At 46.8% G+C, this 26,890-nt stretch overlaps 1 protein-coding gene across 1 annotated transcript in view; it reads left to right on the forward strand.

The window, feature by feature from the left end:
* Positions 1-10,873: 10,873 nt before the first annotated feature.
* COL23A1 (collagen type XXIII alpha 1 chain) overlaps positions 10,874-26,890 on the forward strand; it is a 357,994-nt gene continuing 341,977 nt past the window's right edge. Inside the window, exon 1 of the mRNA XM_042933054.1 lies at positions 10,874-11,164. Within this exon, the coding sequence (XP_042788988.1) occupies positions 10,874-11,164 (291 nt within the window). The remainder of the gene's footprint in view (positions 11,165-26,890) is intronic.

The raw sequence follows: 26,890 nt of genomic DNA on the forward strand, positions 1-26,890 counted from the left end.
AGGTTATTTGCAGTGTTTGCTGCTGCTTATTTGTCAGGTATTCATCAAAATTTTCGGGGTAGGTGAATAAAATTGACTCCTGCTGTTACTCATTTGGCAGCAGATTACCCTATGATATTTAGTAGTTCACGAAATTGAAAACCAGGGATGCCTGGGTGGCTCAGTCGGGTGAGTGTCTGACTTTTGATTTCAGTGTATGTCACGATCCCAGGGTTGTGGGATTGAGCCCTACATTGGGCTCCCCACTCAGCGTGGAGCTGCTTGGGGTTCTGTCTCTCCCTCCCCCACTGTCCCTCTCCCCCACTCACGTGCACACACACACACACACACACTCTCTCTCTCTCTCTAAAACAAAAAAAAAAAAGTTTTTTTTTTTAAATTTTTAATGTTTATTTATTTTTGAGAGACAGAGAGTGTGAGCGGGGCAGGGGCAGAGAGAAAGGGAGACAGAATCCAGAGCAGGCTCCAGGCTCTGAGCAAGCTGTCAGCACAGAGCCTGACGCGGGGCTCGAATTCACAAACTATGAGATCACGACCTGAGCTGAAGTTGGACGTGGTTGAACTGAACCACCCAGGCGCCCCTAAAACAAAAATAAATTTAATTTGAAATCTATTCCTCTGAGTAATCTTGAAGAGCTAGATGCTAAACAAATTGGAAGTGATTTAGCCAAGTCTTTTCAGTTGTGTCTACATTGTGACTTAAACTCGGGTTTCCTAGATTCCAGAATTGTGCTTAAAGCACACTTCATTGAATCAAGAACCATCGGTTTGATTCTTGTTCACAGCTCTACTGTGAAATTACTTGGGATGAAATGGAAAGTAATAGTCAATAGGAAGTTTTATTATTTGGGTTCCATTTATTCATATTTCTTCAGTAGTTGGTATATAGCTTCAACCACCACATAGTTAAACGGTATGGTCATTTGAAAACATTTTGTTTTGGGGCTCCTGGATGATTCAGTTGGTTAAGTATCCAACTTCCGTTCAGGCCATGGTCTCGCGGTTCATGAGTTTCAGCCCCATGCAGGGCTCTGTGATGACAGCTCGGAGCTTGGAGCCTTCTTCAGATTCTGCTTGCGCCTCTCTGCCCCTTCCCAATTCTCACTCTGTCTCTCTCTCAAAAATAAACATTAAAAATTTTTTTCTAAAATAAACATTAAAAATTGTTTTTAATTAAAAAAACATGTTTTAAGTAGATAGGCACACACAAGTATTTAAAGCTTATCTTGACATGAATGAGTGAATGAATGAAGACACACTGTCAGGTGGACTGAGTTTAAATCCTTTCCAATTTGAAGTTTGTGATTCCCACAAAACTGGTGCAAACAAAATATTTTAATTTTTTTTTATGTTTTATTTTTTATATTTGAGAGAGAGAAACAGACAGAACAAGTAGGGGAGGGGCAGAGAGACAGAGGCAGAATCTGAAGCAGGCTCCAGGCTCTAAGCTGTCAGCACGGAGCCCGATGTGGGGCTCAAACTCCCGAACCATGAGATCATGACCTGAGCTGAAGTCGGACACTCAACCGACTGAGCCACCCAGGTGCCCCACAAACAAAATATTTCAAATGTAAACATCCAGTGCTGCTTAACAAGTTACATTTTCTTTTTTTTTTTTTTAATTTTTTAATGTTTATTTTTTAGAGCGAGTGCACACACACGAGAGGAGGGAGGGAGAGGCAGAGAGACATAGAGACACAGAATCTGAAGCAGGCTCCGGGCTCTGAACTGTCAGCACAGAGCCAGATCTGGGGCTCGAACTTAGGCACCATGAGATCATGACCTGAGCCAAAGTCGGATGCTTAACTGACTGAGCCACCAAGGCGCCCCAACAGGCTACATTTTCAAATACTATGGTCAGAAGGATTCATTACAAATAATAGTATCAACAGTGGTATTAGTAATTGTTGGCTTAGTAGACTGAATGTTTGCAAATAAATAGGTCGAAACAATTTTAATTCTTAAAAGAGTTGATCATTTTACCTTTTTTAAAAAGTTCATTTATTTTTTAGAGTGTGCATGGAGGAGAGGCAGAGAGAAAGAATCCCAAGCCCTGGTCATTTTACCAATTTTAAGAGGTTGCTGTCTGCAGCTAAATCCTTAAGCTAAAGCTTTGCTTGGTTAGCTAATTGGTTTTTTCTTTCTTTCTTTCTTTCTTTCATTCTTTCTTTCTTTCTTTCTTTCTTTCTTTCTTTCTTTCTTTCTTTCTTTCTTTATTTCTTTCATAGAGGGAATGTAAAGTGAAAGACTGGTTAGTTTGGGGTCACCTGGGTGGCTCAGTCAATCCAACCTTTTGGGATATAGGTAATATGAATACACTTAATTTGAGTCATTTAGGGAAGCTGGCTAGCTCTATATTGATAATTAAAAAAAATTTTTTAGAGAAAGTGTGTGCAAGCAGGAGAAGGGCAGAGAGAGAGGTGGAGAGAGAGAATCTTAAGCAGGCTCCATGCTCAGCACAGAGCCTGATGTGGCTTGATCCCATGGCCCTGGGATCATGACCTGAGCTGAAATGAGTCGGAGGCTCAACCGACTGAGCCACCCAGGTGACCCTACATTTGTAATTTAAAAAAATATAATGCAAAAGTATAATAGAATAATGAACTTCTAAGTACATACAGCCCAGCTTCAAAAATTAAAAACATTTTTGGGGCACCCGGGTGGTTCAGTTGCTTGAGGCTTTGACTTTGGCTCAGGTCATGATCTCGAGGTTTATGAGTTCAAGCCCACATCAGGCTCATTGCTGTCAGGGTGGAGCCTGCTTCAGATCCTCTGTCCCTCTCTCTGCCTTTCCCCTGCTTGTGCTCTCTCAAAAATAAATAAAACATTCTGCAAATTTTGTTTCATCTCTTCCTCAACCTATTTTCTTGTTGTGTTTAAATACAAATGCCAGATAACATATCATTTCACCCATGATATTTCTGTATACCTTTTAACAGATGAGTTTTAAAAAATGTAATCCATTGTCATACCTAACCAAATAATTCCTTACCTGATATTGAGTCTATATTTAAGGTTCATCTTTAAAAAAAAGTCATTTTATAGTTGATTGGTTTGAATCAGGACCCAGTCAGGGTCCACACATTACTAATATGTCTCAGGTCTCTCAGAATCACAAGATGTATCTTTTGCCCCCCACATTCTGTTTCTTTGCTAATGAAACTGGGTCATTTGTCTTAAAAGAATTTCCCATATTCAATATTTCACCATTGGAGTCCATTTCTCTAGTCCTCACTGATCCTGTAAACTGATGGTTGATGAAGGGAAAATTTTTAAATAGAATTCCTTCTAGTAAACACAGAAGTTTTACTAGAAATACAAAATGAAATACAAAATGTTAGAAAGACATTATGTTGTAACTCTTAATGAAATAATGGATCCAGGGGTGCCTGGGTGGCTCCATTGGTTAAGTGTCCGACTTCGGCTCAGGTCATGATCTCACGTGGGTGAGATCCCCACCTCAGGCTCTGTGCTGACAGCTGAGTCTGGAGCCTGCTTCAGATTCTGTGTCTCCCTCTCTCTCTGCCCCTGCCCTGCTCATGTTCTGTCTCTCAACAATAAATAAATGTTAAAAAATAAAAAATTAAAAAAAAAAAACATCTAGCAGATTACCTGGCATTTAGTGGTCCCTCTAATAAATAGCAGTTATTTTGTTTTCCATAAATGTTTTAACCCAGATGCCACCCACCACTTTTTTAAAAAATTTAACAAGGGGTGCCTGCCTGGGTGGCTCAGTCAGTTGGGCCTCTGACTTCAGCTGAGGTCATGATCTTGTGGTCTGTGAGTTCGGGCCCCATGTCGGGATCTGTGCTGACAGCTCAGATCCTGGAGCCTGCTTAGGATTCTTTGTCTCCCTCTCTCTGCCCCTCCCTTGCTCATGCCTCTGTCTCTGTCTCTGCCTCTCTCTCTTGCAAAAGCAAATAAACATTTTTTAAAAAATTAAAAAAAAATTTTTTTTAACAATGTTAATTGTTCCTCTTTATGGCACCAGAAAGTACTAAGCTACCAATAATTCTATTTTTGACCCCATAAAATTGTAGCTTTTATTGTGACATTTACCAGTCAAGAATGTCTACTGTTCAGATACATTTTCTTAGATTCACTCCTTTCCTGGTTTTAGTTTGGTTTTAATTATTGCAATTTGGGGGGAAATCATACATAATTAAAAGACCAAGACATAGATTTAATTATGAAGATTTGAAACCGCCTTAAATATCTGTTGAGATAAGCCTCTCATAGGCTTAGTTCTTTCAGATACTGTTAGCAGCAGTTACATGTAATGAGATGAACTAAAGATAAATTGTAGATTTTGAGCAATTCCCATCTCCCCCTCCACCCCACCCTGTGACTTAAAATGTTTCCCATTAGAAATATAAATGAAAAAATTACTGGGGTGCCTGGGTGGCTCAGTCAGTTAAACATCTGACTTCGGCTCAGGTCATGGTCTCCCAGTTCAGGAGTTGGAGCCCCACATTGGGCTCTGTGCTGACAGCTCAGAGCTTAGAGCCCGCTTTGGATTCTGTGTCTCCCTCTCTCTCTCTCGGCCCCTCCCCCACTCACACTCTGTCTCTCTCTCTCAGGAAATGAATAAACATGATGAAAGAAAAAAAGAAATATAAATGAAAATTACTTTTTTTTTTAAACTTAAAAAATCCCATGCTTTTAAAAAGCTGCTGGATTTTCTCTTAATTAAAGACAACATGGGCAGATATAATTTTGAATAAATGACAAGAACAGGCCTAAATGACATTTACAGTATGCCATCAGAAGAGGAATTTAATTTTAAAAGATCTTACTATTTCTTTTTTATATTTTTATTTTTTAAACTTTTTAATGATTTATTTTTGAGAGAGAGAGAATGAGCAGGGGAGTGGCAGAGAGAGAGGGAAGACACAGAATCCGAAGCAGGTTCCAGCCTCTGAGCTGTCAGCACAGAGCCTGATACAGGGCTCCAACCCATGAACCGTGAGATCATGACCTGAGCTGAAGTTGGACACTTAACTGACTGAGCCACCCAGGTGCCCCTCACACTGCCTTTTCTATGCAACAATTTCCTCAGGTCATTGAAGCTTAACCCTTTAAGCCTCAGAGCTTAATTTAAATCATTTTCACTGATAATTAAAAAATATGAGTAAGTACCTTTGCCTTCGTAAACAACATTTTGAACATGTGAACGTTTTCAGTGTTAACATTACTTATGATCTTCTGCAGTGGTCATCAACCCTATCTGACCCAAATAATTCCTTTTTGATTTTTGACTTACTTTTTTTTATATAAATTTTTTTATTATTTATTTTTGAGAGAGAGGCAGCCTGTGAGCGGAGGAGGGGCAGAGAGAGAAGGAAACACAGAATCTGAAACAGGCTCCAGGCTTTGAGTTGTCAGCACAGAGCCCGACGTGGGGCTCAAACCCCCAAACCGTATGATCATGACCTGAGCCGACGTCAGACACTTAACAGACTGAGCCACCCAGGCGACCCTTATTATTAATTTTGAGAGAGGGAGGGATAGAGAGAGAGGGAGGGAGGGGGAGAGAGAGAGAGAGAGAGAGAGAGAGAGAGAGAGAGAGAGAGACTCCCAAGCAGACTTCATGCTCAGCACTGAGCCTGACGTGGGCTCAATCCCACAAACCGCGACATCATGACCTGAGCCAAAACCAAGAGTTAGACGCTTAACCAACTGAGTCACCAAGGTGCCCCAATAATTCCTTTTTTAATAAAACATTTTATAACACCCTTTTATTCTGACGAATCTGAGCTCTTGTCAACCAGCAGGCTGCATTGCTGCACACTGCTGTTCACGGCCACAGGGAGGCGCAGGGGTACCACAAGGTGCCCGGCATATCCCTCCCTGCCCACACTGTATAGGAGCAACCCCACCTCCTCCTGCTGGTCAGGGTCAGTTACCCCCACCCAAATGATGACTCATTGACTTCAGGTCCCCGAACACAGAGCTCAAAGTGCCCTGGGTGGGAGCCAGAGCTTGTAGTTGAATGGCCCCTTGGTGTGACCCCTTTGAGGGGCGCCCGTATGGCTCAGTCAGCTACACGTCCCTCTCTTGATCTCGGCTTGGGTCATGATCTCTCGTTTCGTGGGATTGAGCCCTGTGTTGGGCTCTGCACTTGCAGAGCAAAGCCTGCTTGGGATTTTCTCTCTTCTCTCTCCTCTCTTTCTGCTCCTCCCCTGTTCTCTGTCTCTCTCTCTCAAAATAAATAAATAAACTTAAAAAAAAAAAAAAAAAAAGAGCATAGCCCCTTGGAGAACTAGGATCTCCAGACTTGCAGGACCCACAGTTGGGAGGACAGCAAGTTCAAAATCCCCCAGCGAGTCATGGGGGGTGATGGTGTGTTCGGGCTCCTCTCGCTCCTACTCCGTTCCGAGATTCCTGTATTACCGGCAACAGAGCATCATGTAGAGGTTCCTTATTTAATGCATATGCCACGACCTGAAAGGTGGCCCTGCAGCCTTTCAGAGGACAGTAGCCCTCTCTTATCCATGTTTCACATTCTGGGGTTTCAGTTATCTGTGGTCCACCACGGTCTAGAAGGAGATGATCCTTCTGGTGTATCGTCAGAAGGTCAATAGTAGCCTAACGCTATGTCACAAACCCCTGTGCCATTCACCTTCTTTCATCTCATCACATAGGCATTGTATCATCTCACATCGTCACAAAAAAGAAGCATGAGCACAGTGCAATAGATTTTGAGAGAGACCACAGTCACATAACTTTTGTTACAGTATCCTGTTATGACTGTTCTATTTTTTATTGTTGTGAATGTCTTGCTGTGCCTAATTTACGAATTAAACTTTATCACAGGAATGTACATACAGGAAAAACCACTGAGTATCTACAGGGTTTGGTATGATCTGCAGTTTCAGGCATCCCCTGGGGGGGTCTTGGAATATATCCCCCATGGATAAAGGGGCACCATTGGGTCGCCTGCACCCTTGAAAGGCAGTTCCAGTATTCTGTGAGCCCGGCTGCTTCCGGCTGGTGGAGGATGTGATACAACCAGTGGATTCCAAGGTCATGGGCTCACTCCCACTGTAAAGTGGGCCCCCTGCTCCAACGCTACGTTGAACGAGATCCCATACCTATGGATTGGGCAGCCTGTGAGGTTAGTGGTGCTGGCTGAGGCTCTGCAGACAGGAAAGCCAAGCCTGTACCTGGAATAGCTAGCTGTCCCCATGAGCGACAAACTGCTTGCCCTTCCAGGCTGGAGGGAATCCAAACTAGCTGATTTGCCACCCAATGGCCAGTTGGTCTCCCCGAGGAGTCGTGCCTGTTGCTGGCACGTTAGCCATTCAGAGGCAGCAGTAGCTGTATTGAGCGTTTACCAACAAACGTCACCAGCAGCTTAGGTAATGTGGTGGGTCTTCTCTTTTTATTCTGCCACACAGCTGCCTTATATCTCTCTGTCTGTCCTTAGCAGGCTGATCTCTTGCATGCACTGCATTGTCGGGCCTCCTGCCCTGTAGGTTTGGTCACTGGGAGGTAGGAGACCCAGCAGAGCAGAGAGCAGGAGGAGAGAAAGACTATCCCCTCAGTTCCCACCTTCCAACTCATGGTTTTGCAGAGGTGATGTCCCTTGACCAAAGGTCACAGCTCCTCGTATGCAGAACTTTTTTTAATTAAAAACAATTTTTTTAATGTTTATTAATTTTTGACAGAGAGAGAGAGACAGACAGAGAGACAGAGCATGAGCAGGGGAGGGGCAGAGAGAGAGGGAGACACAGAATCCAAAGCAGGCTCCAGGCTCTGAGCTGTCAGCACAGAGCCCAACGCGGGGCTTGAACTCATAGACCACAAGATCATGACCTGAGCCGAAGTCGGACATTCAACCGACTGAGCCACCCAGGTGCCCCCCCCCCTTTTAAGCTTATTTTATTTTGAGAGAGAGAGAGAGAATGAGCAGAGGAGGGGCAGAGAGAGAGGGAGACAGAGGACACGAAGTGAAGTGGGCTCTGTGCCGAGGGGTGAGAGTCCCATGCGGGCCTCAAACTCACAAACCCAACGAGATCATGACCTGAGCCGAGGTTGGACGCCTAACCAACTGAACCACCCAGGCACTCCTCTTCCTGGACTTTTAAAGTGAGCTGCAGGCAGTAAACCTATTTTCACCTTTCCTTAGTTGATTTGGCAAATATTTATTGAGCATCAACCATGTGTCAGATCCTGTCCTGTTTTTTTGAGAAAACAGTGGTGAGCAAGACAAAAGGGTAACTTTGTCTTTCTAATGAAAAGGTAACTTCAAACAGTGATAAATGGCCTGATCCCCTGAGTAATCCTTTGGAGGTGGGCAGCGGGTGCAGACACCCTAGGTTGGGCAGCCTGGGAAGGTCTCTCAGAGGCAGTGAGGTTTGAGGACCTGGGGACTTTGACCTGAAAGAAGGGCTTACTGTTCAAAGATCTGAGAGCAGGGGCACCTGGGTGGCTCAGTCAGTTAAGTGTTGGACTCTTGATTTGGGCTCAGGTCATAATCTCACAGTTTGTAGGTTTGAGCCCTGACAGTGCAGAGCCTGCTTGGGATTCTCTCTCTCTCTCTCTCTCTCTGTCTGTCTCAATCAATGAACTTAAAAACAAAAAAAGATATGAGAACAGAACATTCCAGATAGTGAGGTAGTAGACAAGGGCAAAGTCCTAAAGGACAAATGAGCTTGGCTTTTTTAAAAAAAGTTTTTATTTAAATTCCAGTTAATTAACATACAGTGTTATGTTATACATGTCCTGTATGTTATACAGTGTTATATTAGTTTCAGGTGTTCAATTAGGTGATTCAACCCTTCCACACAACACCGGGTGCTCATCACAGGTGCCCTCCTTAGTCCTTGTCACCTATTTCACCCATCCTCCAGCCACCTCCCCTCTGATAACCATTGGTTTGCTCTCTGTAGTGAAGAATCTGTTTCTTGATTTCTCACTCTCTCTCCCCCGCCCCACATGATGATTTGTTTTTTTTCTTAAATTCCACATATGAATGAAATCATATGGTATTTGTTTTCCTCTGACTGATTTATTTCCCTTAGCATGGCACTCTCTAGTTCTATCCACATCATTGCAAATGACAAGATTTCATTCTTTTTTTTTTTATGGTGAATATTCCCCTGTGTGTGTGTGCGTGTGTGTGTGTGTGTGTGTGGTGTCATCTTCCTTATCTTTTCATCAGTGGATGGACACTCCAGCTGCTTCCATAACTCGGCTATTGTAGATAATGTTGCTATAAACATCGGACACACAGTAACATCAACATAGGTGATGGGCAATTAAGCTATGTGTCTGTAATAATATTGAGGTGCTAACCTCTAATATGGTTTGACCTCTTTCAAGCCGACGATCTAGTTTGCTTAGCAAGCACTTTTTGGAGGATTTTTAGCATTTTAGCATAGTACCAGGACCTACCTCTAGGATAATCAGCTAACCATAATCCCAATTTACCTAAGGTCACAGCTATGAAGTTGCAGGGGTAAGATGCCAATCACTTCCGTTTTATTCCAATCTCAGAGGTGGCTTTTCCCTCTGAATTCAGAGAGTAAGGAGGAACATGTCAGGTGGAGGCTCTCAACAGTTATCAGAGATAAGTAATGTATCCGCAGAAATTAATAATCCACAGATACCCAGGGAGCAAGAGGGAAGATCTAACAGGTCTTTCCCTCCCACCCCCCAAATTGTTTGTGGAGTTGCCCAAATTACAAAGATCTAAACCAGCAGTTTTGTTTGTTTATTTTAATATTATAGGCATTAGTGGAAGCGACATAGTGAGACCCATTTTAAGACATGAATACACCTGGTAGGAATCTGCGACCAAGTGGCGAATGGACCTGACTTCCAGCCTTTCTTCTCTTTCTTGAAAAGACTGAGAGGGCCTTTTTATTCTCATTCAGGCTTTCCTACCTTAACCCTGTGATCTAAATTTGCACCAGAATCGTAGTATAGGCTGAGTGTGGTGCATACCGGCTTATTTTTGGCCAAATTGTGCTTCCGCTAAAGAATGAAGCCATCGCCAGCACAAAAGTTGGAGTTCTTTCCCCATCTTCTCCATTGATCAATTTTCTCAAACGAACACCCTCTCTAGGTCAGGAACAAGGTCTTACAATTTCTGCCACCAGCACTACACACCTGGCACCTAATAAATGGTGAGAGCACTAAGATTCTGAGAGGTATGTTTCTGCTGGGCGAAAGCGCAACCTTGACTGCGTCTCTCAGTGTGATTGCGCAGTGGGCGTTTTCGGCCACGGAGCGGCGCTAAGGCACCATCCAGGACCGATTCACAAAGTTCCACGGGGTTTGAAGTTCTGAACTTTTAAAAAGTTCTGTCAGAAAGGTTAATTCACAAGTTTTAGCGGCATTGCCCCCAGGCACGAACGATGCTCGGGCCAGAGGTGGGCTGCGGAAGGCGCTCAGAGTCTCCGGACGCACCGCAGACCTCTGGGGACCGCAAGGGACCTCGGGCTGCGGAGTCGCGGAGGTGAGCGCGCGGCAGTGGGGTTGCAGCTGGGCGCCCGGGACAGGTGAGGTGGAGGTGCGCGCTGCGCCGGGGGTCCGCCGGGCGCGCGCGGGGGGCTCGGAAGAGCCAGCTCCCTTCCCTTCCCCGCCCCTCGGCGCGCGGGGCCGGCCGGGCCGCTCCTCCCCTGGGTGGGTCCCGGCTCCTTTTCTGGTAGGATCTATTTGCATAGAGGAAACTGCCCAAAGTGGCCGCTGTGGAGGAGCTGGCGGCGGAGTGGGGGGCGTGCGCCGCGAGCCGCTGCTGTCCCGAGGCCGAGCCCCGCGCGCAGCCGACCTCGTGCCTCGGGCTCTCCCGCCTGCTCCCCGCGCGCGGGCCCGCACCCGCGGCTGCGCACCGCCCCCTCGGAGACCCACGCGCGACGAGCGCGCCATGAGCCCGGGCCAGAGCGCCGGCGGCGACGCGCGTAAGGGCGGCCCGGCGGGCGGCTGCGGCGGCGGGGGGTACCCCGCGACGACGGCCGGGGCCTGGGCGGTGAGCGCGCTGTGCCTGCTGCTCTCTGTGGGCTCGGCGGCCGCCTGCCTGCTGCTGGGCGCCCAGGCGGCCGCGCTGCAGGGCCGGGTGGCGGCGCTCGAGGAGGAGCGGGATCTGCTGCGGCGCGGGGGGCCGCCGGGCGACCTGGCTGCCTGGGCCGAGCCGCACCTGGAGCGCCTGCTGCACGAGGTGAGGGGCGCTGGGCGCGCGTGCGGCAGGGGAGCGTTTGTGCGCCCGGGGCAAGGGCACCGCGGCCGTCTCTCCCGGAGGAGGGGTCGCCTGCCCTGCGTGCGTGAGTCCCTCCGGGCGGCCTGCGCGGCTGGCTGGGGGTGCCGGTCCCCTAGGGGGTCCTGCCGCCTCCGCTCCGGCCGCAGGGTCACGTTGCAGGGCGCAGCGGCCGCAGGAAACGCGAGCCAGACGGGCTGTTTCGGGAGCGAGTAGTGCGGAGGGAGAGAGAGGAAAGACCACGGGCTTAGAAATCGTGACAGACCTGGGGGGGGGGGGGGGGGTGAGTGTCCACGGGGGGTGTGCGCTCAGACCCGTCGCTTCCCGCCGGAGGTGAGCGCCTGGCTCCTCCTCTGTGCCGGGCTAATGACCAGGCTCGTGTGGGAAGTGCCTGGTGGGTGACTCGTCTCCGGTGGCGGCCACTGTCCCGATGCTGCTATACTCGGAGAAGTGGCGGCCCCGGTGGAAGCCTTAGACGGACCCGAGGGCCAGGGCCCTTGGAGGGTTCCGGTCAGCCGGACCTTCCCTGTACACCTTCTCCCAGAAAGGTTTGTTTCCGAGCAGCTCCATTCTGGAGATGCTGTGTTCTGGGGCTCTTAAATGCGTACTCAGCGCCCCGGAAACCTGAGGCGACAGCCGCCTCGGCTTGGTAGGATGAGGGGAATTAAACACCCGGTTTCTGCTTTTAAGCGATGCCACCTGGGGAATGCAGCTACATCCTGAGTTTCCATGCCCTTGTTGGAAGTGTCGAATGAGACTCTGCGACACTTCTATGAAGGTTGCTGCTGTGGCCTCAACACCCTCATCCTTCTTGTGCATCAAAATCTCCACGTTCTGTGCACCAGTGCCCAACCCTGGTAGAACTGAAGACAGGCAGGTGGGCTGGCCAGGGGTCTCCCGGATGAGCTCACCTCCGTGGCCTGAGCCACCCTCTTCCTCCTGGGAGAGGTGGATCCCAAGTCTAGTGCCCAGAGGGGCATCCTTCACTGTATCCTGAAAATCCCCAGTGTTTCAAGGTAGGGGAGAGGGAGGCCAGGCCTGCTGCTACCAATTCCTCCTAAACCGTGCTGGCTGTGATCTTCATTAATGCATTGAGCTGCGTGTCCTTTGAGGAGTTCCTTTGGAATCTTTTGGGGAATGGGAGAAGGCTGGACCACACCTTCTAGTCCACCCTACCTGTTTCTTAAGCCCTTTCCATTGAAGCCAGCCTTCCGTCTCCTCCAGCATGGTTTTGGGCAGAACTGCTGCTTCATGAATTGATTTCCTATTATTGCCTTGAACGTGCCCACAGACTTCGGAACTGGCAACTGGTGGTGAAGGTTTCGTAATTACAGCCCATTATCTTTTGGCAAATCCCTAGAGACCGGGGTGTTGAATTGATTGATGGAGGGCCAGTAAAATTTCTATCTGTAAGTGCAGTAACTGGAGCTGTTCTCTCCCCTAGGAGGCCCCTCTTAGGGAAAATAAACTGGGAGGCCTGATTGAGTAAATCAGAAATCCTGGTACACGCAGCTTATAAATTTGTGTCCATGTTAATGGCAATGGGGACAGGGCAGATGTCCTGACAAAGCAACCCCAGCTGAAAAGTGTGGATTCGCAAATCCTAAACTCTGAGGATTAAGGATCTGAGGGGACAGAAGGCAGTGGCTTCATCCCGCTCCCTCCAGTGGCACTGATTTTACCTGGGTGGGACTGTAGTGCTTGGGCTAGTAGTTACTGGGCAGAACTTTATCTCTCTTGGTCTCTGTCTCTCTCAGTCTCTCTGCTCTTGATTTAGGAAGGCAAAGGGAATATTTCACATCCTGGGATTTGCACTTGAAGTTGGCCATACCGTTCAGCAGGCTGGCGTTAGCACAGGATGTATGTGAACATATGCTTGGTTTGGTTAGGTTTGAGTTAAAGTGCATGTGCTTGGAGCACAGACTGGCTGGTGGACTGTCAGAGATGCCGTGGCATGAATGCACTTGGAGTTGGGCTTCTGGCTGTTTGGGGGTCCCCTGTGGGAGGGCATCTCTTTCCTAGGATATCCGTCTGTTCCTGCCAAAAGCCATTCTTCTCACAAATGTCACCAGCTGGGAAATGTCCACAGCCTGGTGGGCAACACCTACACCCCCTCGCTGAGATGAGGGAGGCACATAATGAACAGTTGGTAATTGGCTTTAAATAGATGTGGGGGCACCTGGGTGGCTCAGTCGGTTAAGCATCCGACTTCAGCTCAGGTCATGATCTCACGGTCCGTGGGTTCGAGTCCCGCGTCAGGCTCTGTGCTGACAGCTCAGAGCCTGGAGCCTGCTTCAGATTCTGTGTCTCCCTCTCTCTCTGCCCCTCCCCCCACTCACGCTCTATCTCTCTCTCAAAAATAAACATAAATGAATAAGTAGATGTGAAGATACTTTTTGGAACCGTTAGATATGAAGGACAAAGAAATATTGAACTGCAAATCTCTTAAGGAAAGAGCGTTTGGACTTGAACGTGGTTTTTGGTTCTGGTTTGTTTTCAGTGAAGCCTGTGCTGAAGTCAGTATGTATGCGAGGGTGCCTGCAGCTTGTCCTTTATCAACAAGCTTGTTTTCAGAGTTTCGGAGGCAGAAACCACATCCAAACCGAGGAAGAGGAATCCTTGCCAACCACACACAACTTTAATGTCAGGGAAAAATATTTAAAAATAAGCCAACAAAAGCCACTGTTAATATGCGACCCGATGTCTTTGTTCCCTTGGGAACAGAGCTGTGACATAACTTTGTTGGGACTGGCTGATGTGCCTGATAATGTAGATACAGAAGCTGCAAAAAAGGGAATATTCATGTTAACATGAGATTATTAAAGAGCCTTCCCATGGTACAAAATGAAAGAAATGGTTTTCAGAACATAAAAGTCATTAACGATAGTATCTTCATTATGACCCAAAGATATTCAATGGAAAACAAGCATCTGATATTATGCTATTAAATGTGCCTTAAATGGGCTAAGTCACCCATCTCCCATTGGTTACACCTATAATTACAGCATTACAACAGCCTGAATTTTAGAGTAAATAAAATAGCTTTCATACTACAGTAACAAATCTAATGGAAGGATTAAAGAAATATTTAGTTGTATTCAGAGGAGACCATTTCCAGCTTACAATGGATTTATTGTTGGCTCCCGGTCCTCCATTGTCCAGACCAATCAGTTTGAAAACAAGAAAAACCCAGAGACTCTGGGTAAAATTCAATTTCCTTTCCTACCATCAACGACTATACGTATTGGTTAAATTACCGTAAAACCCAGAATCACATGTAGCTTTTTCGGCCTCTGCGGCAGCCTGTCACTTTGTCGGGACCGCTCTGTGGGGCACACTTGAATAAAGATCCAGTTTTTTAATCCCCTAGCACAACAGGAGATGAAGAGTCCCATCATAGCTACGTTTGTTTCCTTGACATTTCCTGGCTCTCAAACTCAAAAATTTCTTTCCAGTGACTTCCTGGCAGGCTCACTTTCTCTATTCATTCTTTTTCTTTCTGGTGGAGGTGGGGGAACAATTTGGGAGAACTTTATAAAACAGCAACGTGCTTAGAGCGAGCCAACTGTCGGGGGCATTTCTTTCGCAAACATATTTTGGAAATGTTTGAATCGGACCTCGATGTTCTGGTTTTGAAGATTTGCGGCACAGCTCCTGAAGTTGGGCAGTCTGTAAACTGAATGATACCAGCAGGCAGAGAAGAGTTTCAGTCGTGCCATTTTACTAGCTGTGTCCTCTAACCTCTGCATCTTCCTGGGTGGCCACTCCCTCTTTTCTTTTTTAAACTTTTTTTAACGTTTAGTTTTGAGAGAGAGAGGGAGACAGAATCCAAAGCAGGTTTCAGGCTCTGAGCTGTCAGCACAGAGTCTGATGCAGGGCTTGAACTCACGAACCATGAGATCATGACCTGCGCCCAAGTCACACACTTAACCGACTGAGCCACCTAGGCGCCCCTCAGCTCCCTCGTTTCTAAGGGTCACAACAACCTCTGTATTGACAAGCAAATAATAGAGAGGAAAGTGTTAGTCCGTAAGTGTGCTTCTTGATGGTAACAGAATATTTGAGGGTGGTCGCTTAAAAAACTCGGTCATTGGATTACCTTGCATAACCAGAGATGCCCAGAAGTTAGTTCCCGAGTTAGTTCGATGACTTGGCCACCAGTTGGGGCCAGGTCAGTGTTTGCCATTCATTGTCTTGGCTTTTCCTCATGGTGTCAAGATGGCTGCTGCAGCTCCAACCATATGTCTTCACACAACAGTAACCAAGGTAGAAGAGAAGGGAGCAGGAAAAAGAGTCATCTTCTCAGTAGGCTTTCTCTTTTGAGTCAGAGCAGGGAAGCTCCCAGTACCTCTCAGAAGACTTCCAGTGTGGCCACCAACCAGAGCCAAGGCCCATGACTGCCATCATCCTTTTACTGGCAAGGGTAATGGGGTTGCCACAGGAGTGGCCAATCTTTTTTTTTTTTTTTTTTTAAGTTTATTTGAGAGAGCCTGTTGGCAGGGGCAGAGAGAAACAATCCCAAGCAGGCTCAGCACCATCAGCCCAGAGCCTGATGTGGGGCTCGAACTCATGAATGAGATCATGATTTGAGCCGAAATCAAGAGTCAGACGCTTAAACGACTGAGCCTCCCAGGCACCTCAGCTTCGGCCAATCTTGATTTCTCCCCGGGCACAGGCTGGGCACATTGCCACTATTAGAGAATTGTGGTTTTGTTAGGAAGGAAGACAGGGAATGTTTTGGGGAGCAACCAACAGTGTCAGGTGGGTGCTGTAGAATGTTACCCCAGAGGAGGGTTTGGGTGAGGGGCAACGGTCCTCCACTGGCCTACCAGTTTTCATAACCATACCTGCTTTGGGAACACTCCACAGCCACAAAATTTCAGTTTCCCTCAGTCTCCAGCTCTGCCTCCAGCCATAGTCAAAGTCAAGGTTGGCGTGTTCATGAATTCTCTCTGGCACAACCCCATTCTTTGGCATTTATGGTCTTTAACCCTTCGGTGGATGCCATTTTGGCCCCAGAGTGACTGGCTGGGGTGGCCTCCATGCTGGGAAGGCATTTTCAGTCTCTGCTTCCCAACTTTTCCTGCATCACAGCTTACACAGGGGAGAGGATACCTCTGTCACCATGCAGTAGATGGAAGAGGTTGTTCCGAGGACAGGGAGATCAGTACACCCCAAATTGTGTATGGAGCCCTGTATCCATTAGATGTGCCCCAACAGCTCTCCTCTTTGTCCTCCCTTACCCCACTGCCATGGGTCTCCTTGGCTTTTCTCAGCAGCCATATGTCACCGTGGCCCCCAAATTCCCTTCCAGAGTGTGTGCCATTATATCCGTGGTCCCCAGGGCAGGATGGCCCTTTTACCCTCACCAAGCATCATCCTCATCCAGCCTTTCTACATGTCTTTGGATTCTTGCCCCTTCACATGGCAGTGTGACACGACCCTGCCTCCAACTGGCTTAAGTTAAAAAGGGGATTTATCAGCTAGGAGGTTGCCACAGCCTTGTCTGGCACTGTGTGCCATGGTGGCTTTGTGGGCCTCAGTTTGGGAGAGGAAAGGCTCTGGATGAGGAGTCAGAAGGCCACTGTCTCAGACTGTTCCAGCTGCCATAACAAAATACCGTGGACTGAGTGGCTTAAAAACAAACATTTCTTTCTCACAGTTCTGGAGGCTGGAAGTGCAAGATCAAGGCCCTGGAAGATCCAGTGTCTGGTGGGGGCCCTTGTTTCCTCGTTTACAGGTGGCTGTCTTCACTGTGTCTTCACACAGCAGAAGGGACAAGGGAGCTCTCTGAGCTCTCTCTCTCTCTCTCTCTCTCTTTTTTTTTTTTTAACATTTATTTATTTATTTATTGAGAGAGAGGGGGAGTGGGTAGGGGCAGAGGAAAAGGAGGAGAGAGAGAATCCCAAGCTGACAGCACAGAGCCTGACACCGGGCTTGAACTCACAAATCCATGAGATCATGACCTGAGCCAAGATCAAGAGTTGGATGCTCAACTGACTGAGCTACCCAGACACCCCTGAGGTCCCTTTAATAAGGGCACTAAGTCCTAATCATGTCCCAAAGGCCCCACTTCCTAATACCATCACATTGGGGATTAGGTTTCAACACGAGATAGGGGGTGAACTCTGGGCACCCCATCCCCTGTCTGTCACCTCCAGGGCTGCATGGGGCTTTGATATAATCCTATACCTTCAGAGTAGCTTTCTCCTTCACCAGCTTTCTACACATTTCTCCCTTCTCCCTGATTAATTCTAACTCCCACCATGAGTCATTGATAGGTGTTGCTGGGAAATAGAGTTCTTTCAAACCTGCTCTTTGCAGGGCAGGTGTAGACCTTTTTGTCTTTGCCCCTTGGCTCTCCAACTCCCATGGCTGCTGAATTGTGGCCACTTCCTTATATAGGATGTTATACCCATTGTAGAGAAACAGCTTGCCAACTTGGCTACCCTTCCTTTTCCTCCTTTTCTTAAAAAATAAATAAATAAAATAACCAAAGAGTATGTTGATTTAACATGATCAATGTTACTGATAATCCCACCACCTTAAAACAAGAACTATTTAACTTTTTGCATAATCCTTATCCTGGGACAGATTTACACCTACCCAATGCTAACCACAGAGTGTGTCCCATTTGTACATTGCTTGTATATATTTCAGTCTTGTATCAACATTTTTCCAGGTGGGCCCCCGGGGTGGCTCCGTCGGTTAAGCATCCGACTCTTGGTTTCGGTTCAGGTCATGATCTCCCGGTTTCATGGGTTTGAGCCCTATGTTGGGCTCTAGTGCTGACAGTGCAGAGGCTGCTTGGGATTCTCTCTCTCTCTCTCTCTCTCTCTCTCTCTCTCTGCCCCTCCCCCACCCTTGCTGTCTCTGTCTCCCAAAAAACAAACAAAAACTTCAAAAACATTTTTCTAGGTGCTGCACAATTGTTATGGTCATGTTTCACAACTGCATCTGATCCTGTCAATGGAATCTGCATATTTCTTTTTTTTAATATATATTTTTTTCATTTTAATGTTTATCTATTTTTGAGAGAAAGAGAGCACAAGTGGGGAAGGGGCAGAGAGAGAGGGAGACAAAGAAGCCGAAGCAGGCTCCAGGCTCTGAGCTGTCAGCACAGAGCCTGATGTGGGGCTCGAACTCACCATCCGTGAGATCACGACCTGAGTCAAAGTCAGACGCCCAACTGACTGAGCCATCCAGGCACCCCTTTGTTTTCATTTTGGAGAGAGAGTATGAGTGGGGAAGAGGGGCAGAGGGAGACAGAATCTCAAGCAGGCTGCATGCTCAGCGCACAGCCTAACGTGGGGCTCTATCACATGAACCATGAGATGATGACCTGAGCTGAAATGGAGAGTCCCCCGCTCAACACACTGACCCCCCCAGGCGCCCCAGAATCTGCATCTTTCTATCAACACAGAGAATTGAGGCCTCCCCCACATTTTTGTTGGCACAGAATACAGTGTAGCCAGTGGTTTCATGGGGCAAGTTTCTTACTTGTGTTATTCTTTAGGGTGTAAGTAACTGCCTAAGGAAGAACATCTTTAGGGCTTTGCTTTTTGTTTTGATTTTAGATTATCCAAATTTGTCCAGGCAATCCACATTTATCCTCCTGTGGTATTCCAAACCTGTACCCTTGTGAAGTCATGTTTCAAGTTTTATGATGGGCAAAGTGGATTCAATCTATCGTTTGGTTGAAAGAAACATTTTTTTTGTTTGTTTTAAATGGGCTTCATGCCTAGCAGAGAGCCGAATTCGGGGCTTGAACTCAGCACCCTGAGATCAACACCTGAGCTGAGATCAAGAGCTGGACACTTGATTGAGTGAGCCACCTGGGCGCCCCGGTTGAATTTTTAAATTTTCAGTTGGATTTGTTGTTGTTGAAAGCAAAGGGCAATTTTGAAAACTGAAGATTTCATCTGATAATTAGGCTCATTTTTTTGGTTTGGTGCAGACCCCTTTCTTGAGCAGCATTTAGCCGAGCCAGGTACTGCGCTCAGTCTGCGTGAGTTCTTTCTAATTCTGTGAACAAATGTAATTCGGTTTGGGGAGTGCTGTCTGGAGGCCACACACGACCTTCAGCTCCTTCCCCGTTCGATTTTCTCCATGTGGAGGATCAGGATTAATCTTTAATTGTTGACACAGGCACTCAGAAAACATCCCTTCAGCATGTCCGGAAACATATTTCAGGACTAAGCACGAATCATTGGGAGAAAAAAAAATAGGTTTGCAGATGTAGTTTTAAAGAAAGACCCGTCAGGGTGCTCCTAGAGGCTCTAGGGGAAATGACCGAGTGCCTCTCTTGTGGATAGCCTGGGCAGAAGTGTTCACATGTACGTCCTCACGGTTTTTCTTTTTTTTTAAATTAATTTATTTATTTTGAGAGACAGAAAGAGCTTGAGAGCAAGGGAGGGGCAGAGAGAGAGGGAGAGAGAGAGAGAATCCCCAGCAGGCCCCACATGTCAGCACAGAGCCGGGTGCAGGGCTCCACGCACAACAGTGACATCGTGACCTGAGCTAAGGTCAAGAGTCAGATGCTTAACGACTGAGCCACCCAGGAGCCCCGCCCTTACAACATTTGTTAACAGTCCCATCTCAGTCCCCACCCCCCTGTCAGGGGGGCACTTCACCCCTTCCAGAAGGGGTAGCGACTGGCCTCAGGTGGCAGCGTTTGTCTGAACCCAAGTTCTGGGTCCTTTCCGCAGCCTCATGGCAAACTCTGTGGCAGCACTAATTGAGTTTGGTTCAGTAGCAACTTTTTCTGTCAGTGTAGACATCCTCCATACGTGACCTATTTGTAGGGTGGGGGGGAAGACTTTCACTTTAGGTAGACCCGGGTTGTATCCCCGCTCTGCCATTTCCCAGCTGTGTTACTTTCAGGTAAATGACTGGTTTTCTAAACCTCTGTTTGCCCGTCTATTAAACAGGGGATTATAATATTTGCCTCACAAGGTTTCCGTGGGGATTAAATGAGCTGATATAATCCAAAGTGTTCCAGACGTCATATACATCCTGAAACTGGCTGTTCTTATTAGAAGGCTTTCTGTGGCTGAATCCAGAAGGAGTGTGTATGTCTGTTTGCTAATTGAAGAGGAGGTCCCATGGTCCTTTTAATTAACGCTGAGATCCCACCATCCGAGGGAGGCCAGACAGAAGTGAAAAAGGTATTAACTTACATCAGTCTCTCAGTCAATGATGGGAAATGGCTTCGTTCCTGAAGGAAAGCAAGGACTGAATTGGCTTCATAATTCCCACTTTTTTTTTTCTTCCAGTTTCTCATTTAAGCAGAATGAGATTTTTTCATTTAAACAAAAAAATTTCCCATTTGATGACCAAAATCAAAACGTAATTATTCATGAAAATTAGTATATGGATTTTTCATTGCAGAAGGGCCCCAAACACCTAATAAATTCGTTTTAAATAATGAGTCTGTTCATGTGGTTGTGCAATATGGCACGAACACCCCCAAATGCTCGTGATTAACCTGATGGATTAGAGGCCCCACACACATCTGCTTTAAGTCACATTGGTAAATGAGAAAATCTTTAGTTTTTTTTTTTTTTTTTTTTTGATGTAGCCACAAAATCGGGAAGGAAGGGAAGTGCTTTCAAATGGGTAATTTCAGCTTCTAAAACTGACTATGCCTCCAACTTTGAGTTGTGAAACAAGTCATAAAACAATTATAGTGATTTCTGGGGGTTTTAGAGGACAGTTTAAATAAAACCTCCTCTGCTTCGGGCCTCCCAGTAGGGCCATCACACAAAACGCGCAGTCTGTCCATTCATTTCACGGTCCTTTCTGTGGGATGGCAATGGCCATCCATGGCGTCTCCTTTTCAGCCGCGTGGTGTAGCGTAGTCCAGCAAAGGGCAAGTTCACCTGGCAAGTGGGCTGGAGCATGTGGACTATGAGGGCAAGCCACTGTGAGGGCTGGAGGGCACAAGGGTGTACACACGCACATGAAAGCAAGGGTGCACGCATGTGAGTGTGCACACACGTGAGTGCCTGCCTTTGCGTGCATACATGTCTGTGCACACATGCATGTGTGTGTATGTGAACGCTTATGTGTGCATACACATGGGTGTGCATGTGCACATATGCACCACAGAGGTTGTCCCACTCAGGTCCTCCTGAAAGCCCCTTTAACTGGACCCTCACAGCTCAAGCCGTGGGCTCCAGAGTTGTGAGATCTGGGTCTGAGTCTGGAGATGCCTGTAAACTGGCTGCAGTTGGGACACCTGGGTGGCTCAGTCAGTTGAGCATCTGACTTTGGCCCAGGTCATGATCTCATGGTTCACATGTTCGAGTCCCACATCAGGCTTTGTGCTGACAGCTCAGAGCCTGGAACCTGCTTCTGATTCTGTGTCTCCCTCTCTCTCTGCCCCTCCCCAGCTCACACTCTGTCTCTCTCTCAAAAATAAATAAAAACATGTAAAAAAATTAAAAAATAAAATCAACTGACTGCAGTGCCTTGGAGACCAATGAGTTGGCTTTTCCAAACCTCCACTTCCTCCTCTGGAAAAAGGGTGACAGGGGTGTCTGGATAGCTTAGTAGGTAAGCGTCCGACTTGGTCTCAGATCTCATGATCTCATGACTTCATGATTTCACGGTTTGTGAGTTCAAGCCCTGCATGGGGTTCACTGCTGTCAGCACAGAGCCCATGTCAGATCCTCTGTCTTCCTCTCTCTCTGCCCCTCTCCGGCTCGCACGTTTGTGCTCTCTGTCTTTCTCTCTTTTTCAAAAATAAGTAAACTTAAAAAAATTTTTATAAAAGGAAAAGGGGGACAGTGTCTGCTTCACTCTTTCCCTGAGGATGACATGATACTTCCTACGACAATGAGTGAGAAGTCACGTCACCCCCTACCCACACCCTGCCTTGCTTATCCTGATGGTGGGTGGCTGCCAGGACTGTTCATTAACATCCAGTCCCAGGGCCCTTCCTGGGGATGGTTCCTCCTCCTCCTTGTGCCTGTCGTGAGGCTCACACCTAGGCCTGGCTTCCAGGGAACAAGCTGGAAGAAGATGCCTCTACCCAGCTGGCTGGTCCTGTGATCATTTCTTCATGGGCCTTCTTCTGTCTCCTTCCTTTAGCACCTGGCCCTTCTGGAAATGCTTTGTCTCTCTGGGTCCTGTTCCTCTGTGCCTCGGGCAGGCCTGGCCACTCCTCATTCTTCTTGTCCACTTCCTAGATATTCTCAGTGGAGTTCGGTTCTTTCCCCATCAACCCTCAATGCCTCCTATGGCCTGTGGGCCCATGAGGAGAAAGCACCTCACTCAGCTCTGCAGTCAGGCCTCCATGTCCTTTGAGCCTCCCCTTGCTCCAAGATGCCTCCTTGCCCATCCATCCCCATAGGCGGCAGGTGGGGTGGGGTGGGCTTTCGGGGAGACCCCATCTGTCTTTGTCTGCTCAGGCTGCCTTTACAAAGTACCCCAGTCAAGGGGGGTGTAAACCACGGAGATTTATTTCCTCACAGTTCTGGAGTCTGGAAGTCAGAGGTCAAGGTGTTGGCTGGATTGGCTTCCCCTGATGCCTCTCCTTGGCTTACAGATGGATGTGCCCTTGCTGTGTCCTCACACGGTCTCCCCTCTATGTGTCAGTGTCCTAATCTCCTCTTCTATTAAGGATGTCAGTCACATTGGATTAGGGCCCACCTTAGTGACCTTCTTTTGACTTAATCACCTCTTTAAGGTTTATTTATTTTGAGAGAGAGAGAGGGAGAGGGAGAGCATGAGTGGAGGAGGGGCAGAGAGAGAGAGGGAGAGAGAATCCCAAGCAGCCTCTTGCACTGTCAGTGAATTGTGAGATCATAACCTGAGCCGGAATTAAGAGTGGGAAGCTTAACTGACTGAGCCACCAGGCACCCCTTAATCACCTCTTTAAACATTGTGTCTCCAAATACAGTCACATTCTGAGCTATTAAGGTTAGGACCTCAACATATGGACTCTGGAAAGACACAAGGCAGCCCAAGACACTGTCTAATCAGATGACACGCCAGGGTAAACTGTAGGCATTCCCTGTGGACAAGACCAAGAGGTCAGGGTCAGCAAAAGCAGGTGACCCCAGTGTGGGGATTGTGGCAGGGCCTGGCTCGGTGACCTGGGGTCACTGGAGAAGACCTGCCATTGTGTGGGAAGGCTTGGAGGCTCTGCCCAGGGACAGCCCGAGGACTCTCCTCAGTCTGTCAAAACCTGTGGTGGAGACCGTCCACTCTCTACCCAGGGCCACTGATGGGATTTTGTTCTGTCAGCCCAGTATGGTGAACCGTGTGGTGAACCGTAGCAGATTCTGACAGGATAAGATGTAGGTCTTTGAAAAATCATAAATGGAGGGGCAAGGGGGCATGACTGGGTGGCTCAGTCAGTTGAGCATTGATTTTGGCTCAGGTCATGCTCTCATGGTTTGAGAGTTCAAGCCCTGCATTGGGCTGTCTTCTGTCAGTACGGAGCTGGCTTCGGATCCTCTGTTTCCCTCTTTCACTTCCCCATTCACTCTCTCTTTCTCTCTCTCAAAAATAAACATTAAAAAAAAAGAAAAGAAAAATCATAAAGGGGAACACAAATGAAGATCGCTGAAGAATTGCATCTTGCTTACAGACTAAACCTTTCGAAGCACACTAACGTGTTTCAGGGCTCAGGAGTGACCCCTATGGAAATGTGTGCCTACGCAGTTTGGAGGTCACTCAGTGTGCCAGTGGGAGTCACTGAGTAAACCCCACGTTCCTTAGGAAAACATTTCTGAGCTCCTGCCGAATGCCTGGGTTGGACTGGGTGCTCTCACTGGCTCTTCACTTGACTCTGCTGGGGGTTTGCCTGGCACCGACCGGGGTGGACCGTGCAGCCCAGTGGGGTGAAGTGATGCCCTTTGACCCCGGGGCCCCTGCTCTACCATCCCATGGGAGCCACGACTGTGGGAACCGGGGCCCAGGTGTTTTGTAGTTTAGTTTGTTTTTTGGGTCTATTTGACACATAATGAACTCCAAATATTTTAAAGTTACAGTTTGATAATTTGTGACGTATGTGTGCATATGTGAAACTATCTCTTCAGTCAAGATAGTGAACATATCCATCACCCTCAAAGCTTCCTCTGCCCCCTTGACTTCTGTCCCTTCCCACCTGCCACTCAGGTATTGCTGATTTCTCTTGTTATTGATTAGTCTTTTTTTTGTTTTTTTTTGATTTTTATATGAATAGAATTATACAATATTTGCTCTTTGGTTGTGTGTGGGTGTATTTGGTTTCCTGCAATCAGTATAATTATTGAGAGATTCATTGATAGTTTTGCATGTATTATCATTTCATTCTTTTCATTACCAAGTGTTATTTCATTATATAGATAAACCATAATTTGTTTATCCACTCACCTGTTAATGGATATTTGGGTTTGTTCCTCGTTTGGAGCTATTACAAATAAAGCTGCTTTATTAACATTTGTGTACAAGTCTTTGTATGGACATGCTCTTTCATGTCTCTTGGGTGTAAGTACCTTGGAATGAAGTAGTTGATCATCTGATAGGTGTAGGATTAACTTTTTTTTTTTTTTTTAAGTTTGTGTATTTTGAGGTGGGGAGGGGCAGAGAGAGAGAGAGGGAGGGAGAGAATATCAAGCAGACTCTGCGGTTTCAGTGCAGACCCTGAGGCAGGGCTCAATCCCAGGAACTGTGAGATCATGACCTGAGCTGAAATCGAGAGTTGGACGCTCAACAGAGTGAACCACGCAGGCACCCTATGAGATTAACTTTTCAAGAAGCTGCCCAACTCTTGTTGAAAGCCATTGTATCATTTTATATTCCCACTAGCAACATAAACAGAATGTGAGTTCTGTTTATCCACATAATTTGCCCTTTTACCTCTGGCTGCTTTTGACATTTTCTCGCGATCACTGGTTTAAGAAATTCAAATGTGATATGCTTTGGTGTCATTTTTTTTGTGTTTATTATGCTTGAGTTTCACTGAGATTCTTGGATCTGTGGGTTTATAGTTTTCATCAAACTTTGAAAAATGTTGTGGCCATCATTTCTTCAAATACTTTTTTCTGTCCTACTTTTTCTGTCCCCCAATTTGGGGACTCCACTTACATGTGCATTAGGAGACCCAGAGTTCACTGATACTCTTCTTTTTTCTTCTCTTTTCTTTTCTTTTCTTCCTTTCTTTTTTAAAATTCTTTCTCTCTGTCCATTTTGGATAATTTCTCCTGCTGTCTTCAGGTTCACTAATCTTCTCTTCTTCAGTGTCTAATCTTGTCCTTAATCCCCTCTGCTCTGTTTTTCACCTCAGACATGGTAGTTTTCAACTCTAGAATTTCAGTTTAGAGATTTTGATTTCTTTGATGCCTCTGCTTAACTCTCTGAACATGTACCATATAGTTATAATTTTTGTTTTATAGTCTTTGTGGGATAATTCTAACATCTATGTCAGTTTTGGGTTCGTTTCAGTTAACTAATTTTTTTCTGCCCCTTATGGGGCCTATTTTCCTGCTGGTAATTTCTTTTTCTAAAATTTGTTAAAAAAATGTTTACTTATTTTTGAGAGAGAGTGAGCACCCGCGTGTGAGCAAGCACGGGGGAGGGGCAGAGAGAGCCGGAGACACAGAATGGGAAGCAGGCTCTAAGCTCTGAGCTGTCAGCACAGAGCCTGATGTGGCGCTCAAACCCACGAGCTACGAGACCTCAGTCGAAGTCAGATGCTTAAACCGACTGAGCCACCCAGGTGTTCCCTCCTGCTGGTAATTTCTTATTGTATGCTGGACATTATGAATTTTACCTCATTGGGGGTTGAGTATTTTTGTATTTCTGTAAATTTTCATGAGCTTTGTTATGTTACAGTTATTCAGAAACAGTTGGACCCTTTGAGTCTTGTATTTAGGATATGTGAGGTGGGACCAGAGCCACGTTTAGCCTAGGGTTGATTACTCCTTATCTCTGAGGCAAAAGACCCTCCTTGGTGCTCTACTCAGTGATTTATGAGTGTGAATTAAGGGTTTACTGGTTTGGCTGGGGGAATGGGCACCCTTCCCTGCCCCATGTAAGAGTGAGTCACTGTTCCCTGCATCCTTTTGGGTGGTTCTTCTCCCTGCCACTGGTCATTGCCTCCTACACATGCTGATCAGTGCTCCATGGACATCTGCAAAGAACCTCACAGATCTCTGGTTCTCTCGGGTCCTGGGCTCTGTAGTCCCAACTGCCTGGCATTCCTGGACTTCCAGGTCCATCCTTCAACTTTGGGTAGCTGCCAGGCTTCATGTGTGATTCCCCCTTCCCTGTGCCCAGCCTGGAAACTCTCCCCAGGCAGGAAGCAAGAGCAGTTGTTCTCTGTCTGAGATCACTCTCCTTTCCTGCTTGGTATCGGTATCCTCAAAACCTCTGTTTCATGTATTTTATTTGCAGAATTTGTTGTGGTGGTTTTTGAGTTTTTGGTGGTGTTATTTTATGCAGGGGGATAAATATAGTCATTGCTCCTGTATCTTGCCTAGAAGTAGAAATCCATGATGTGGCCTTTAAAATGTTTTGGAATAATTCTAGATTTATAGAAAAACATAGTTACAGGGGTGCCTGGGTGGCTAAGTCAATTGAGCATCTGACTTGGACTTGGGTTGTGAGTTCGATCCCCATTTCAGGCTCTCCGGGGTCAGCATGCAGCCTGCTTCAGATCTTCTGTCTCCCTCTTTCTGCCTACCTCCTGCTTGTGAG

This window comes from Panthera leo, chromosome A1 (genome assembly GCF_018350215.1).
Source record: "Panthera leo isolate Ple1 chromosome A1, P.leo_Ple1_pat1.1, whole genome shotgun sequence".
NCBI classification, from domain to species: domain Eukaryota; kingdom Metazoa; phylum Chordata; class Mammalia; order Carnivora; family Felidae; genus Panthera; species Panthera leo.